At 41.4% G+C, this 18,451-nt stretch overlaps 1 protein-coding gene across 1 annotated transcript in view; it reads left to right on the plus strand.

Moving 5' to 3' along the window:
• klhl42 (kelch-like family, member 42) overlaps positions 1 to 18,451 on the plus strand; it is a 105,626-nt gene that overhangs the window by 40,738 nt on the left and 46,437 nt on the right. Inside the window, exon 2 of the mRNA XM_028808233.2 lies at positions 3,507 to 3,700. Within this exon, the coding sequence (XP_028664066.1) occupies positions 3,507 to 3,700 (194 nt within the window). The remainder of the gene's footprint in view (positions 1 to 3,506; positions 3,701 to 18,451) is intronic.

Below are 18,451 nucleotides of genomic sequence, written 5' to 3' on the forward strand. Positions count from 1 at the left end.
TCCCCTAAGATGTTAAAAGAGGAGAATTTTAAGGTCTCTATTACATTGGCCGGGCGGGAATTTTCAGCGCTGTTGGACTCTGGTAGTGACCTCTGCATATTCCGCTGTGACTTGCTCAGACAGACCCCTTATAAGGCCACAGGCAACGTGAACTTCTGCTGCATCCATGGGGACTTTAAAACATACAAGACTATATTACTCCTTCTGAAATTTAAAGGGAAAAACTTTAAGGCTTGAATTGCCATATCAGAAAACTGACCCTGGCCCCTCCTAATTGGAAAAAGGAATGCCTTATTCCCACCTGCAGAGCACCTACCTCCATAGTGGATAGAGAGGGGCTTGCCACAAACAATGTCCGTCAAGGAAACGGGTTTGAAATTGAACCCGAGTTGTCCGGCAAGCTCGGGGATGAATCGTCAAATGAAGTCCCGGGACAGCTGTTCCACCCTGTCACACGCACTAACATCCTCCACAGACCGGAGACTCAATATAGACAGACAAATACGAAATGGCAGTGGGAGGTGAGTGCGATGCTGCATTGCACACAGTAACAGTGGGAAGTGAGGGCGACTCTGCATCAAACACAGAGGAAGCAGAGACTGGCATCCAGACGGAGTTTGCTTGCCAACAAAGAACCAATAACAACTTGGATTTTGCATTCAGAGAAGCCCATGTTGCAAATGACTCTTACTATCTGGAGAGGGAGGTCCCAAATTTTAAAACCCCACATTTTTTTTGCTTAAAGATGGTTTTCTGTGTCAGGCGATTTCTAATTGCATGGGTGATGGACGTATCGACCAGTTGGTAGTACCAAGTGAGCATAGGGAGAATGCTTATACAGTAATCCCTCGCTATATCGTGCTTCGACTTTCGCGGCTTCACTCTATCGCAGATTTTATATGTAAGCATATCTAAATATATAACCCGGATTTTTCGCTGCTTCGCGGGTTTCTGCGGACAATGGGTCTTTTTACTTCTGGTACATGCTTCCTCAGTTGGTTTGCCCAGTTGATTTCATACAAGGGACGCTATTGGCGGATGACTGAGAAGCTACCTAATTAGAGCACACAGTTAAAGTTCCTGTGTGCTGATTGGCTCAGCGACGGAGTGCTGCATTAACCTGGAAGTCTCATCTCACTCATTCAGCATTAACGTGCTCCTGCTACTGCTTCAGGGGCCGTGTCCAAGCTCCAACAGAAGATGCAAATGATTGCAGAAAAGGTAAAAGTTTTGGATATGTTAAAGAAAGGGAACAGCTACACCGCTGCAGGACACCATTACGGCATCAATGAGTCCACGATTCTTTTTATTTAAAAAGGAGGAAAAACATATAAGATCTACAGCCGCAGTGTCCTTTAACCAGGGCGCAAAACGAGTTGCAAGTGGACGTGATAAGGCAGTAGTCTGGATGGAATCTGCTTTAGGGAATTGGATTGAAGACTGCCGGAAGGAGAACAACGGCGGGGCTACACAGTCGCCTGAAGAGGATCCTTTAGAAGAGCTGTAACACTCTCCTTTGTTGTTCAGTAAAATTAAACTCATTGTTATTGGACAAGTCGTCGTGTCATTGTTGGTGAGTAACCATAATTATCTACGTACAGTACTTATTACATGTGCATAGTTTAGTGTCACTGTACACACATTTTACTGTATACAATTTTTCTTGCATTGTACGTATTTATTGCTGGTGGCCTGTCTGTTGTAATGGCTGTAACATATATGATATCGGAGACGCTCGATTTCTTTAAAATAATATTTAGGTTTTACTGTATATAAACTGTGTTTACATAGATATTAGGTAAGATTCTTTGAAATTATGTAAGAGAATACAAAGGGTTTATGCTGTATAATTGTGCGGGAAATGTTTATAATAGTGTGGGAGAGTTTATAAGGGCTTAAAATATATAAAAAGAACCATATGAACATATGGTTTCTACTTTGCGGATTTTCACCTTTCGCGGGGGGTTCTGGAACACAACCCCCGCAATGGAGGAGGGATTACTGTATTCATATTTTTGGGGTTCACCTCAGTGCCGAAAAGACGAGGGAACATATTTCAAAACGCTTTTATTGGGTGAATACATGCCAGGATGTGGTACTATTTTGTAAAGCATTTCTCGACTGCGAAATGTTTTCTGCTCACACATCCGTCTGAGCACCCCTTGTACCAATGCCTATTTTAGACGTCCCCTTTGAGAGGGTGGCATTAGATATTGTTGGCCTGCATCCCAGGAGTAAAAGTGGCTTTCGGTATATGCCTGTGTTAATCATTTATGCCACAAGATACCCAGAAGTAGCAATGCTGTGACGGGCGGGCGCTCAGGCACTTTCAGACATGTTCACACATATTGGTATCCCTCGCGAGAACCTCATTGATCAGGGCACACCCTTTATGTTTCGCATCATGAAGCAGCTATGCGAGAGTTTCAGAATTAAGCAGTTACACTCCACGGTGTATCATCTGCAGACAAATGGCCTGATAGAACAATTTAATAAAACCCTAAAACAGATGATTCGACGGGTAGCCCATGATGATTCAACTTCCTGGGGCACTGTAGTTCCTTTCCTCCTGTTTGCTGACCAGGAGGTCCCTCAAGCTTCAATTGGAATGAGTCCTTTCAAACTATTATTTCGCTGGTGATTTTTATATATATAATATAATACAGTTAGGTCCATAAATATTTGGACAGAGACAACTTTTTTCTAATTTTGGTTCTGTACATTACCACAATGAATTTTAAATGAAACAACTCAGATGCAGTTGAAGTGCAGACTTTCAGCTTTAATTCAGTGGGGTGAACAAAACAATTGCATAAAAATGTGAGGCAACTAAAGCATTTTTTTAACTAACTGTAACTGTGTGTGTATATATAATATATAATATATAATAATATATATGGAAGAGAAGGTCTGTGATACGGTTTGCATATTTGCAGCTGGAGATGCACAAAGGGAGAAAAATGAATCGCGTATCAAAGTAGTTTTTATTCCTGAGCTTTCAACCCCTGCCAGGGGTCTTCATCAGAGGATAATGCTTAGACTTACAAGAATCAAAGGCAATATATAGCAAGAAAATTACGTGGGGGAGGTGGCTAAGTCAGTGTGACATAAATTATGTGGACATAAATCCAGCATATGCAAACTTAAGAAGAACATGTTCATAATAAACAAACTGTACACCCAATACCCCCCCCCCCCCCTGATCACACTGACTTAGCCACCTCCCCCACCCCCTCCACATAATTTTTTTGCTATATATTGCCTTTGATTCTTGTAAGTCTAAGCATTATCCTCTGATGAAGACACCTGGCAGGGGTTGAAAGCTCAGGAATAAAAACTACTTTATGATACGTTTTTCTCCCTTTGTGGATCTCAGGCTGCAAATATTTATTTATATAATATGTGAGTGTGTTTGTGTGTAATACGTATAATACTGCATATATTTAAACACTTTTTTAGACATGTAAATTTACATGTTTATATAATAAGTATTTATTTTTGTACAGGTCCAATTTCAAGCTTGTGCCAGCAAATGGAAAACTATATGCAGTTGGAGGACAATCTCTGAATAGTGTAGAGTGTTACAGTCCTGACATGGATAGTTGGAATTTTGTTGCACCATTACCAGACCCATTAGCTGAATTCTCAGCATGTGAATGTAAAGGAATGATCTATGTCATGGGAGGCTACACCTCAAGAGGTATGTGTTTTCCATTTTTTTGTTGTGGAAGTCTGGCTTCTGATATAAATAAAGTAGCTGCAATAATTTGTTTCTTGTGCAAAGACCAGTAATTGTGCACAACTAAAAGTAAAGTTGAACATAAATGGATGGTTTAATGTACAAGGGGAAGTCAAGCTAAAGTTAGAAAATGGATTTATTAGAAAATGGAACGAACCTTAACAAAAATGAATGTAATTTCTTGGTGTAGACCCACCTTTCTCAATGCACTTGCACCACCTGCCTGGAAGTGCCTGGATTCCAGCCGAATAAAAGGTTTTGTCTTGTCCTCACAACCACTTGTGCACCCAAGTTATTGTCGAACACTGCATGCCGAGGGGTACTACAGTCACTGGTGCCTGCTATTCGATCAAAGCAGCGGGGACTGCTGTCTCAAGGAGTCCTTTTGCTGCAAGACAGTACACTCCCACAATGCTAAGAACACAAAGGCTTGTCTGGAGAAACTGTTTGAGGTATTGCCACCTCTTGTTTATTCGCAAGCTTTGTCACTGTGTGATTTCCACCTTTTTGGACTGCTAAAAAAAAACATGTGGGTGGTTATCGATTCAAAGCAGATGATAACTTGAAGAAAGCAGTGCATGAGTGTTTGCGAGGACAAGATTAAACCTTTCATTCTGCTGGAATCCAGGCAATTCCGGGCAGGTGGTGCAAGTGCATTGAGAATGGTGGAGTCTACATTGAGAAATGACATTATTTTTGTTAAAGTTTGTTCCATTTTGTAAATTTAGCTGGACTCCCCCTCGTAGCTGAACTTCCCAGGTTGCACTTTTTCTAATTATTTATGGACAACTTCTCTTCTCATTTTTGCAACATCCTTTCCTTTGAACACGTCTGACTAAGGTGGTTTAAAGAAAAAAAAAAACACCTTTTTGGTATATTTTTGATATTTATAGAAACAAAACTAGTTTTTCTAAAAGAAAATATAAATAAATAAAACCAATGATATATATAAATATATGTAATTACAGTGGATTATGCAAAAATACCCAGTAATAGAAGATTATTAATAATGTATGAAATTATTTTTTGGTTCTTCATTCTAGTTAAGGATTTGGTCTTGCTGGAGTTTTCATTCATGGAAAATACCATACATCCTACTGTGTTCTTTGCTTAACATACTGCACCATTCTGAAAGGTTTTGAAAAATCAATAAATTGGCAAATGTTCTGGTTTACACACATTTCTAAATTCTGTGGGATTAATGGCAACCTTCACTTTTGATACCATTAGCAAAATTGCAAGTAGATTCTGATGCATTCACTGTTTTTAATCAGGAAAAGACCACCAACAAAGCACAATACTTTGCAAAATATGCAAGAAAACTGTTACCGCCAAAGGTGAAAACACAGCAAACTTGTTTCACTAGTTTAAGCAGAAATGCACCTTCCAGTAAAACCAGGCTTTGAAGGCAAGCAAGGAGATACTAACAGCTGGTGATGTGCAGCCAAAAAATAAACAAATGACTGAAACAGTTGTATACTTATAGGCAGTGGGTGGTGTTTGAACGGTGTAAAGAGAGAGAGAATGAACAGAATGGACAGATTGAGACCAGAAGATGGTGGGAGCGGGCAAATGGTGTAGAGAGAGACGGTCCACCAAGAATGCTGTCCGGATCACTTGCAAAGAGCGCAGGGAATCGCAGGCAGATGAGGGTACATAGCTGACAAAATGTGGGACACATGGACAGTGTCGCCTACCCTTAGGGAGAAAGAGAGAGTTTCACCAGAAAGACACTGGCTGTGGGTCCACCAGGACAGGTAAGACTTGTGACAGCGCCAGTCAAAGTCAGCAGATGAGAAGCAAGGTTTGCCTAGGTCGTTATAGCAACATGAGGTGCCCGGATGTGAAAGAAAACACTCACTCCCTGAGGCAGAGACGCCGACAGTGTTTCTGCAAGTTAGCAAGACTTCAGTTTGGAAGCAAGTGTTCAGCAAACAGAGTGTTTTTATTGGGACAGTTGGAAGAGTAATCGATGTGGTAACACAGCAAGCAACTTGGACGAAGCACCACCAAAGGGTCTAACTTCTACTGTTACATTTTAACACATCTTAGAGTGTGGACTGTGTGCTCTCTGTTTAACACAAGAATTCCTGAAGCCTACAAAAAACACTTAATCCCGGACCACTTTAAATTCCTTTGCACCTTTCCATCAGCATCTTTTGTTTTGTAAATGTGTCGATCAGCACAAGCAGCAAGCAGCCTGCTATCCCATCCCCATCCTTGACGGAGATCAACTCGGGCAAAAAGTTCTCCCATCTCAAGCCAAGGCTTCTTACCTGCGTATGATGTGCCTGGAGTTGTATAGGGTAAATAATACAGTATATCGTTATTTCGAATACATGCATGTCATGTGTGTTCCGTGTCTACAAAGATCTGGGTAAGTGTAGGATGAAAAGAAATGCAAGGCAAGAAATGCTGAACACATACCTAACCCAGAAACGTGTTATACTAATAATGATGTGAAGTGTATAATGTGGGAAGACTTTAGTCCAAATATCAAATGAACATGTGCGCTTTTATTCAAGAATATAACCAAAGAACAAAAAATCATTCAATTTACATGTTGCTGTCAATGAGTTACAAACCCAACCTCAAATGTCAATCGACAGAAAGCGAATACATATTCCTGGATGGTGTAAAAGTATGAGCTGCTGCCTTAATACGAAAAGGTTGCTGCTGTTATTATTACTATTATAATATAAAAACATACGTTTGATTTGTATGAGGATGAGGATTTGTTCTGTTCTGTGTATTGTATTGTATTGACCCCCTTCTTTTGACACCCACTGCACGGCCAGCCTTCCTGGAAAGGGGTCTCTCTTTGAACAGCCTTTCCCAAAGTTTCTTCCATTTTTCCCTAAAAGGTTTTTTTGGGAGTTTTTCCTTGTCTTCTTAGAGAGTCAAGGCTGGGGGGCTGTCAAGAGGCAGGGCCTGTTAAAGCCCATTGCGGCATTTCTTGTGCGATTTTGGGCTATACAAAAATAAATTGTATTGTATTTGAGTCTGTAAAACATAGTGTAAATTTTAGCTACTTGTAAAAGTTAGCACTTTTTTTATTATTTAGTTTTATTCTCTCAGTGACATTTGTGTGGTACGACGAACTTTCCTCTCCCTCTCTGAGTTGATGCCATTTATCTCCATTTTTTTCACAAGAGCAGTGATGAGAGACTCGACAATGTCGGCTAATAGACTGCTGCACCGCAACACAACTCTGCTTGGCACCATAAGTAAAATGAAACTTCCACCTGCAACTATAGTTACTTTAATATGTGAGCAATTTGCCATGGTAGTGTTTAGATCTGGCAGTGTCATGCTGATAGTGTATGCACCCATAAAGAAGTTGTCTGTCTGCATTTTCAGTAGCATGCACCATAACGCTAAATACAGGCAAAATAGAAAAGAAAAAAAAAAAACCTGTTCAAATGACAATTCATGTTCATGTTTTCAAATAGTGACGTTTTCATGTATGAGTGTGTGTGTGCAAAACGCGTAGCACCGAGACTCACACTGACAACCTTTTGGTTATAAGGCAGCAGTTCATACCTTTGCACCATTCAAGAATACATATTAGCTCTCTGTCGATTGACAATTTGGGTTTGGATTTGTAACTCACCGACAACAACATGTAAATTGAATATTTGTTTTTTTTTTTACTTTGGTTATAGTTTTGAATAAAAGTGCATGTGTTTATTTGATATTTGGACTAAAGTCACACATTATATACTTCACGTCATTATTAGTATAACATGAAAAAACTTTCTGCTTCAGGTATGTGTTCAGCATTTCTTGCCTCACATTTCCTTACATCCTACACTTAATCAGATCTTTGTAGACACGGAACAGGCATGAAATGCATGTATTCCAAATAACAATATACTATATTATTTACCCTATACAATTCCAGGCACCTCACACACAGATAAGGAGCCTTGGCTTGAGCTGGGAGAAGTGTTTGTCCATGTTGAGCTCCATCAAGGGATGAGACAGCAGGCTGCTTGCTGTTTGTATTGATCGACATATTTACAAAACAAAAGACGCTGATGGAGAGGTACGATGGAATTTAAGGTGGTCCGGGATTATGAGTTTTTTCGTAGGCTTTAGGGATTCTAGTGTCAAAACATTTTCACTCCTGATATTTTTTAGATTCTTATCTACTTTTGTCTTCTTGGTGGATTTTATATTGTCTGGTGTAATACAAGTTACTGTTGTTTTTCTTGAAATTGAGGTTGTGTCTTTGTGTGCTTACTCACTACCCAATATAAAGAAACCTGTGTACTATTATCTTTAAATTATAAAGGTTCTTAATGTTAAGATCTAGTTTTAATCATTTTTATTACTATATTTTTAGCCTTTTAAATAAAATTCTAGAGTTCCCAGACTCTTAATAAAACTGGGTGACATAGTCAGATTTAACAGTGTGTAGGTTAGATTACCTACAGGTGTGGTCTAGGCACCCATCATATGATATCAATATCTAACTGTGATGCGTCTGCCAACAGGATGGCTAGTCAACTGTTATTTAAGCTTGACTGCATTTTTATTTTATAAGCAAAGAGTTTACATTTTGAATGAAGGATTGCTTGGATTGCTGCCGTTTCTTTACATTTGTACTTAAAATTTGAGGTCAATTTTTTTACATAACAATATTGTGATTGGAATCCAGGGCCGAGAAAGATTGCAGAGGATGAGAGGCTCAGACAAGAATAGACTTTATTAATTATCATTTATTTTGGGTCAAGAAAAGCTTGTGTACAATCCCTGTCTTCCTCAGTGGATAAATTAAAGACCCAGATTTACAAATGCAGTGTAAGAGCAAGGAAGTAAATGTTAATTACAGATGATAAGTCAGAGCTGGCAGTACTAAAAAGCACAATCCTAAGCATGTTGCAGCAATTTAACATTGTGTTACAATATGGTTTGTAACTATATCTTTTTTTAAGATAAAAGGGACACATTTTTAAAATTTTATTGGTGTGTGGTGCATCCATCCATCCATCCATCCATCCACTTCCGCTTATCCAAGGTCGGGTCACGGGGGCAGCAGCTTGAGCAGAGATACCCAGACTTCCCTCTCCCCGGCCACTTCTTCTAGCTCTTCCGGGAGAATCCCGAGGCGTTCCCAGGCCAGCTGGGAGACATAGTCCCTCCAGCATGTCCTGGGTCTTCCCCGGGGCCTCCTCCCGGTTGGACGTGCCCGGAACACCTCACTAGGGAGGCGTTCAGGAGGCATCCTGATCAGATGCCCGAGCCACCTCATCCGACTCCTCTTGATGCAGAGGAGCAGCGGCTCTACTTTAAGCCCCTCCCGGATGACTGAGCTTCTCACCCTATCTTTAAGGGAGAGCCCAGACACCCTGCGAAGGAAACTCATTTCAGCCGGTTGTATTCGCGATCTCGTTCTTTCGGTCACTACCCATAGCTCATGACCATAAGTGAGGGTAGGAACATAGATCGACTGGTAAATTGAGAGCTTTGCCTTACGGCTAAGCTCCTTTTTCACCACGACAGACCAATGCAGAGCCCGCATCACTGCGGACGCCGCACCGATCCGCCTGTCGATCTCACGCTCCATTCTTCCCTCACTCATGAACAAGACCCCGAGATACTTGAACACCTCCACTTGAGGCAGGATCTCGCTCCCAACCCTGAGAGGGCACTCCACCCTTTTCCGGCTGAGGACCATGGTCTCAGATTTGGAGGTGCTGATTCCCATCCCAGCCGCTTCACACTCAGCTGCGAACCGATCTAGAGAGAGCTGAAGATCACGACCTGATGAAGCAAACAGGACAACATCATCTGTTAAAAGCAGTGACCCAATCCTGAGTCCACCAAACCGGATCCCCTCAACACCCTGGCTGCGCCTAGAAATTCTGTCCATAAAAGTTATGAACAGAATCGGTGACAAAGGGCAGCCCTGGCGGTGTCCAACTCTCACTGGGAACGGGTTTGACTTACTGCCGGCAATGTGGACCAAGCTCTGACACCGGTTGTACAGGGACCAAACAGCCCTTATCAGGGGGTCCGGTACCCCATACTCCCGGAGCTCCCCCCACAGGATTCCCCGAGGGACACGGTCAAACGCCTTTTCCAAGTCCACAAAACACATGTAGACTGGTTGGGCGAACTCCCATGCACCCTCCAGGATTCTGCTAAGGGTGTAGAGCTGGTCCACTGTTCCGCGACCAGGACGAAAACCACACTGTTCCTCCTGAATCCGAGGTTCAACTATCCAACGGACCCTCCTCTCCAGAACCCCCGAATAGACTTTTCCAGGGAGGCTGAGGAGTGTGATCCCTCTGTAGTTGGAACACACCCTCCGGTCCCCTTTCTTAAAGAGGGGGACCACCACCCCGGTCTGCCAATCCACAGGCAGTGTCCCTGATGTCCATGCGATGTTGCAGAGACGTGTCAACCAAGACAGCCCTACAACATCCAGAGCCTTGAGGAACTCCGGGCGTATCTCATCCACCCCCGGGGCCCTGCCACCGAGGAGTTTTTTGACCACCTCGGTGACCTCAGTCCCAGAGATGGGGGAGCCCACCTCCGAGTCCCCAGGCTCTGCTTCCTCATTGGAATGCATTTAAGTGGGATTCAGGAGGTCTTCGAAGTACTCCCCCCACCGACCCACAACGTCCCGAGTCGAGGTCAGCAGCGCACCATCCCCACCATATACAGTGTTGACACTGCACTGCTTCCCCCTCCTGAGATGCCGGATGGTGGACCAGAATCTCCTCGAAGCCGTCCGAAAGTTGTTCTCCATGGCCTCCCCAAACTCCTGCCATGCCCGAGTTTTTGCCTCAGCAACCACCGAAGCCGCATTCCGCTTGGCCTGCCGGTACCTATTAGCTGCCTCCAGAGTCCCACAGGACAAAAGGGACCGGTAGGACTCCTCCTTCAGCTTGACAGCATCCCTCACTGCCGGTGTCCACCAACGGGTTCGGGGATTGCCACCACGACAGGCACCGACCACCTTACAGCCACAGCTCCGGTCAGCCGCCTCAACAATAGAGGCACGGAACATAGCCCATTCGGACTCAATAGATAGATAGATAGATACTTTATTAATCCCAATGGAGAGAAAAGCCAAGCAAAATGACACCTTTTATTGGCTAACCAATAAAAGGTGTCATTTTGCTTGGCTTTTCTCTACATTCATAATGGCTAACATGGTACAGCACCCTAGTACTTTAATCCCAATGGGAAATTCACATTTTTCCAGCAGCAGCATACTGATACAATAAATAATATTAAGTTAAAGAATGATAATAATGCAGGTGAAAAAAAGACAATAACTTTGTATAATGTTAAATGTTAACGGGACATGGTCGAAGTTCTGCCGGAGGTGGGAGTTGAAGCTGCTTCTGACAGGGGGCTCTGCCAGACGTTCCCAGCAGACCCTCACAACACGTTTGGGCCTACCAGGCCTGACCGGCATCCTCCCCCACCATCGAAGCCAACTCACCACCAGGTGGTGATCAGTTGACAGCTCCGCCCCTCTTCACCCGAGTGTCCAAGACATCTGGCCACAAGTCCGACAACACGACCACAAAGTCGATCATCGAATGGAGGCCTAGGGTGTCCTGGTGCCAAGTGTACATATGAACACCCCTTTGCTTGAACATGGTGTTTGTTATGGACAATTCATGACGAGCACAGAAGTCCAATAACAAAACACCACTCGGGTTCAGATCGGGGGGGCCATTCCTCCCAATCACGCCCTTCCAGGTTTCACTGTCATTGCCCACGTGAGCATTGAAGTCTCCCAGCAGTACGAGGGAGTCCTCAGAAGGTATGCCCTCTAGCACCCCCTCTAGGGACTCCAAAAAGGGTGGGTACTCCGAACTGCTGTTTGGTGCATACGCACAAACAACAGTTAGGACCCGTCCCCCCACCCGAAGGTGGAGGGAGGCTACCCTCTCGTCTACCGGGGTAAACCCCAATGTACAGGCTCCAAGTCGGGGGGCAATAAGTATGCCCACACCCGCTCGGCGCCTCTCACCGGGGGCAACTCCAGAGTGGTAGAGAGTCCAGCCCCTCTCAAGGAGATTGGTTCCAGAGTCCAAGCTGTGCGTCGAGGTGAGCCCGACTATATCTAGCCGGAACCTCTCAACCTCGCGCACAAGCTCAGGCTCCTTCCCCTTCAGAGAGGTCACATTCCACGTCCCAAGAGCCAGCTTCTGTAGCCGAGGATCGGACTGCCAAGGTCCCCGCCTTCGGCCACCACCCAACTCACACTGCACCTGACCTCCTTGGCCCCTCCCATAGGTGGTGAACCCATGGGAAGGGGGACCCACGTTGCCTCTTCGGGCTGTGCCCGGCCGAGCCCCATGGGTGCAAGCCTGGCCACCAGGCACTCGCCATCGAGCCCCACCTCCAGGCCTGGCTCCAGAGGGGGGCCCCGGTGACCTGCGTCCGGGCAAGGGAAAACGTCGTCCAAAATTTTTATTCATCATAGAAGGTTGTTTTGAACCGCACTTTGTCTCATCCCTCACCTAGGACCAGTTTGCCTTGGGTGGCCCTACCAGGGGCATAAAGCCCCAGACAACAGAGCTCCTAGGATCATTGGGACACGCAAACCCCTCCACCACGATAAGGTGGCGGTTCGAGGAGGGGGTGTGTGGTGCACACATTTTAAAATCATCTTGAAATACTGTTTATGTAATCAGTTTGTCATTCTAACACACTGCATCACTGTTGCACTAAGAAAAAAGAATTGCCACCTTCTGCTCTGCCCTCACCTAAGACAGACAGGCCACCTTTCTGTACTCTGATTTCAGCTTACAAGTAGAGACTGAAGTAGGAGGACTTAGTACATGTTTTTCATAGCTGAACTAAAGAGACAGAGTAAAGCTGCAGGATTGCTTTGATCCTGTATTTTGGGACTTGAAAAGTATCTCATCACACCTAGATAGGTGTACAACGATTATAACCAGATTCATCAAAACGTGTAGAAAATGAAAGTAATCTGCATATTGCCTAATAGGAAACAGTGGATCATGAGTTACATCTAAAATTTAATAAGGGTTTTCAGCAGTGCCTTTCTGGTTGGCTGATATACAGTACAATTTAAACACACAAGTATAGATAGGAATAAAACGGTAGTTATGATGCACAAAAAATGAGGTTGGTTTTTCCTTATTAGGGTCATTGTTATCACAAATGAAAGTGAAATTCACACTTTCTGCACTGCAAAAAAACTTAGGTAAGAAATAAGATAAACACTGAATTTCTGGAGAAAATGATTTAATATTAGTGAAATTATCTGTCCATGCAGCAAGATAATTTTATTTGCCAAGACTATCTTAAAATTAGTTAGTTCCAGTCTAGAAATAAGAAAGCTCTGATAGGTATTCAAAAGTAGAAAATGCTGTTTTTTAGAATAAAATTACTTGAGATTAGACTTTCTACAGTGGAAATACACTGAATATTAGAAAATAATTTTTAATTCAGTAGTTTTGCATTCTTAATTTTAGCACACTGAAAAATGAAGGCCAAGGAACAAGAGAATAAATCACTAATATAAGTGGAAAATTCTTACTACCAGTGGAGAATGAAAGTCTTGTTACTTGAAACAAGTTAGCTCATCTTGAAATAGGTAGTCCAATATTTAATCTCAGAGCATATATCTTAAAACAGGAAAATTTATTTTACAAAAATCACAGAATAAGAAAAAAATATGATTATTAAGAAATAAATGCTTGAAATAAGTAAAATTATATGCCAATAGGGCGAGACATATTGACTTGGATTTTTAAAAAATCCTGAAATTAGTTAATTTCAACACATACTAAGCTATATTTGACTGATATATACAACATATTTCAGTCCACCTACAAAAGAATAAGGTAAAAGTAGCACAGTGCTCTCATTTCAGGATGGTCTTCATTTCAAATTGAAACCAAATATTTTAGCAGAGGTTTGAATTAAGAATTCATTGCTACAAGACACATAATTAAGATATAATTTCCCGATATACAGTGCATCCGGAAAGTATTCACAGCGCATCACTTTTTCCACATTTTGTTATGTTACAGCCTTATTCCAAAATGGATTAAATTCATTTTTTTCCTCAAAATTCTACACACAACATCCCATAATGACAACATGAAAAAAGTTTACTTGAGGTTTTTGCAAATTTATTAAAAATTAAAAAACTGAGAAATCACATGTACATAAGTATTCACAGCCTTTGCTCAATACTTTGTCGATGCACCTTTGGCAGCAATTACAGCCTCAAGTCTTTTTGAATATGATGCCACAAACATGGCACACCTATTCTTGGCCAGTTTCGCCCATTCCTCTTTGCAGCACCTCTCAAGCTCCATCAGGTTGGATGGGAAGCGTCGGTGCACAGCCATTTTAAGATCTCTCCAGAGATGTTCAATCGTATTCAAGTCTGGGCTCTGGCTGGGCTACTCAAGGACATTCACAGAGTTGTCCTGAAGCCACTCCTTTGATATCTTGGCTGTGTGCTTAGGATCGTTGTCCTGCTGAAAGATGAACCGTCGCCCTAGTCTGAGGTCAAGAGTGCTCTGGAGCAGGTTTTCATCCAGGATGTCTCTGTACATTACTGCAGTCATCTTTTCCTTTATCCTGACTAGTCTCCCAGTTCCTGCCGCTGAAAAACATCCCCACAGCATGATGCTGCCACCACCATGCTTCACTGTAGGGATGGTATTGGCCTGGTGATGAGCGGTTCCTGGTTTCCTCCAAACGTGACGCCTGGCATTCACACCAAAGAGTTCAATCTTTGTCTCATCAGACCAGATAAATTTCTTTCTCATGGTCTGAGAGTCCTTCAGGTGCCTTTTGGCAAACTCCAGGCTGGCAGCCATGTGCCTTTTACTAAGAAGTAGCTTCCGTCTGGCCACTCTACCATACAGGCCTGATTGGTGGATTGCTGCAGAGATGGTTGTCCTTCTGGAAGGTTCTCCTCTCTCCACAGAGGACCTCTGGAGCTCTAACAGAGTGACCATCAGGTTCTTGGTCACCTCCCTTACTAAGGCCCTTCTCCCCCGATCGCTCAGTTTAGATGGCCGGCCAGCTCTAGGAAGAGTCCTGGTGGTTTAGAACTTCTTCCACTTACGGATGATGGAGGCCACTGTGCTCACTGGGACCTTCAAAGTAGCAGATATTTTTCTGTAACCTTCCCCAAATTTGTGCCTTGAGACAATTCTGTCTCGGAAGTCTACAGACAATTCCTTTGACTTCATGCTTGGTTTGTGCTTGGACATGAACTGTCAACTGTGGGACCTTATATAGACAGGTGTGTGCCTTTCCAAATCATGTCCAATCAACTGAATTTACCACAGGTGGACTCCAATTAAGCTGCAGAAACATCTCAAGGATGATCAGGGGAAACAGGATGCACCTGAGCTCAATTTTGGCAAAGGCTGTGAATACTTATGTACATGTGCTTTCTCAATTTTTTTATCTTTAATAAATTTGCAAAAACCTCAAGTAAACTTTTTTCACGTTGTCATTATGGGGTGTTGTGTGTAGAATTCTGAGGAAAAAAATGAATTTAATCCATTTTGGAATAAGGCTGTAACATAACAAAATGTGGAAAAAGTGATGCGCTGTATGTTGGCTTCCTGAATACATAAAATAACTTACAATAAAGACATAATCATTAGCACTGCTCTTTATTTAAGTATTACATCAGTATCCAACAGCACTACTTGTGTGTTTACAATACAGAAACAGAGAAAAACATAAGCACATGAAAATTAGTTGACACAGGAAGATTACCTTGCATATAACACAAAAGTTATATCCATATCATTATTGTACATTGTAGTTCAGGACTGTCTCATCTTGTCACAGCTCACAGTCAGAAATGCATAACATAAACTTGCAAAATTTTAACAGTGGTAACTTTGCCAAAAAACAGGACAAAGAAAATACAACTTAACATGTTAAAATCCACAAAAAATCTAATTATTTATAATTAATTTATGTAATTGATTTTCAAATATTATGGTAATTACATACAGTACATCCTAGACATGCATTTACTGTTCTGCATTTGGCTCACACAATTTTTCTTCTAGCATATTTGTATTTTTCCTTCAAATTATTTGGAATGTATGTACAATTTCTATTAATGGTTTCTAAATCACACTTTACCTAATTTACAGTTGCACTTAACCAATCATTTTGCTTCAAAATGTATCAAGTTAATTATGTTGGCCAGGCTTAAGCAGTGCCTCATTGATTACTGACCAATAAACTGTTTCCATTCAGCTAAGGCTTTCCTTTATGACGCAGTTACATCCTTCTCATGAATTGTGTCCAGTAATATTTCAGTTTGAATTGCAGAGAGGACAGCAGCAATGCACTTGAGATATGTTAGATGTAGTGCATAATAGTATGCCATAAGGTACATGATACCTTCCTGCAACATTTCTTGAGGGAAAGTTGTCACAGGCTCACTTCCAATAGCCAGCATGCAGTTATCATGGTCCACAATAAGGGCAGGGCTACACAGTGATCTTTGCTGTAGAAAGGCATCAGGGTTCTCAGAGGTCTTCAAGACAAACAAAAACCAACAAAGAAAACAGGCTGAATTTATTTTATCCTCTGGAGTCCTATACAGATTTATTATACATTTATCTATTTAAAATACTGAATTAATGTGCTAATTTTAACAGAAGCAGTTATACACAGCTTGCAATTGAAATAGCAATGAAATCACTAAAAATTGAAGATTGTTATATTCTGTTAAGCCCTTTTATTCAAAGCGTTTAATGTATAATGTCATTCCTGTAGCTAACATTAAAAACAACCCTGAAAATTGCTGCCAGTCACAGATGGATAAAATTGCAATAACGGTCTTTATTTGTCCTTTAAGCAATGTAAAAATGCAAAGTTTTACCTTAAGGACATGAACTAATGCCTCATGTTTTGTTTCCCAACTTTTTTGGGGGTAGAGAAAGTGAAGGAAACATGGATGGCAGAGCTCTAAACATGGTGATGGCATTTTTCACTAATGAAAAAAAAGAAAAGAACATAATTCTTATTAAATATCTTTTGCATTATGTTCTAATATAACTTGAACATTTTCCTTTTAATGAAAACAACAACATACAGCAAGCTTTAAATTAAGAATGATTTATAACAAAAATTATATGATGTCTGGTATTATTTTTACCTGCTAATATGCTAGAACATGAATGAACAATTGAAATGAACCTTACATAGATCATATTTAAAGTTTTAAGTATTCTTTAAAATATTCCTTCATTATTTATACCTAATAAAAATAGTGTCCGTCAGTTTATTATTCTGTTGTGTCTTAAAATGATGCTAGACAAAACTATTTACAATGCTAATAAATGGCTTTTTAAAAACCCTAATTAAATGCAAAAATTTATTTCAGAATAACACAGTACAACTTTCTAATACAATGAAGAAAAGGGAACCTGGAATTCACAAATCAACAGTTACTGGCAAAGAGAGCAGCAATAATATTTTGCATCAAAATTTCTCAAAGTTTGGCTTACTATAATATAGACTAGGTCTTCATGGAAAAATATGGCATAAACAAGTGCAACCCTTTGAGCATCAACTGCAAAATATCATAACTTTTTAAACAACTTCAATTTTATTTTCATTTAGGCCTATCATGCTGCAACACTGAGTAAAGTGCATAACTAACTATAAAATGAATTCTAAAAATTCTGCCCTCATCGTGCATATGTGGAGGCTTCATGATCTTCTTCATTACACCATAAAACTGTGCTTTTCCATAAAAATTGGTCCATCTTCTCTTAACTTCTGTGATGCAGTTAAGATTATTCCAACTAAGAATACAACACATTTCATCCATTACCTATAAAATAAGCACACTCTTCAAAGTCAGCACATATTTTGTTTTAAGAAACCATTTTCAAAAGTATTTCTGTCAAATGTCTGTGTTTTATGTACTTACATGATCCAGTTCTTTAAAGCATGGGTAAGCCTCCCATAGAATCTATAAATGACCTCTGTGCATTAAATTCATGATCAAGCCACTAGGTAACTGCAAATGTATTTGGCTTTGGCTTCTTGTAAAGGTCCTGTAGTGTTTTGCAGTGCCTGGCCTGTATTTTGATGGCTGTCAACTATTGTGTCAAAAGCTGCAAAAACACATAAATGAATGATCAAATCGGTTGTGTTTTCTAAACAGTCTGAAATAAGATGGGATATGACCATCACTATTGTGCACTTACCAGATGGTTCACATTCTTTCTCTGCTGTAACTTCTTGGGTACGACTAGAAGGTGACACATTAACAAGCGTCGCTAAATCAATAGAATTCCCCAATGATGCAGTGGAATCGGCCTCGCCTGAATTCTCGACTTCAGCAGCATCAAGCTTGTCAGTGGTGATGCCGAGACATCTCTTTATTTATTTGAGGCATAGAGCCCTGTCACTTCTGAGGTGTGCAGATATTCTGTAGCCTTTTCAGGAGTTGTTTAAACACAGGTTCCTGTAATGAGATTACACTTTTTTAAAAAGTGTGCAAGTGAGTACAAGGTGTGACTGCTCAGTCTAAAACCCCTATAAAAACTAGTTATTTACACTTACCCATGAAGTTTGAACTTCAGCTGCACGTAGCATTGGATAATACTTGACTATACGTTTTGCCATTGAAGAAACCTCATGTTTGGAGGTATATCTGTCTTCCCTTGTTGTTGTCCTCAGTATGGGCACTATGTTGGTCACTGT

Source organism: Erpetoichthys calabaricus, chromosome 1 (genome assembly GCF_900747795.2).
Source record: "Erpetoichthys calabaricus chromosome 1, fErpCal1.3, whole genome shotgun sequence".
Lineage (NCBI taxonomy): Eukaryota > Metazoa > Chordata > Cladistia > Polypteriformes > Polypteridae > Erpetoichthys > Erpetoichthys calabaricus.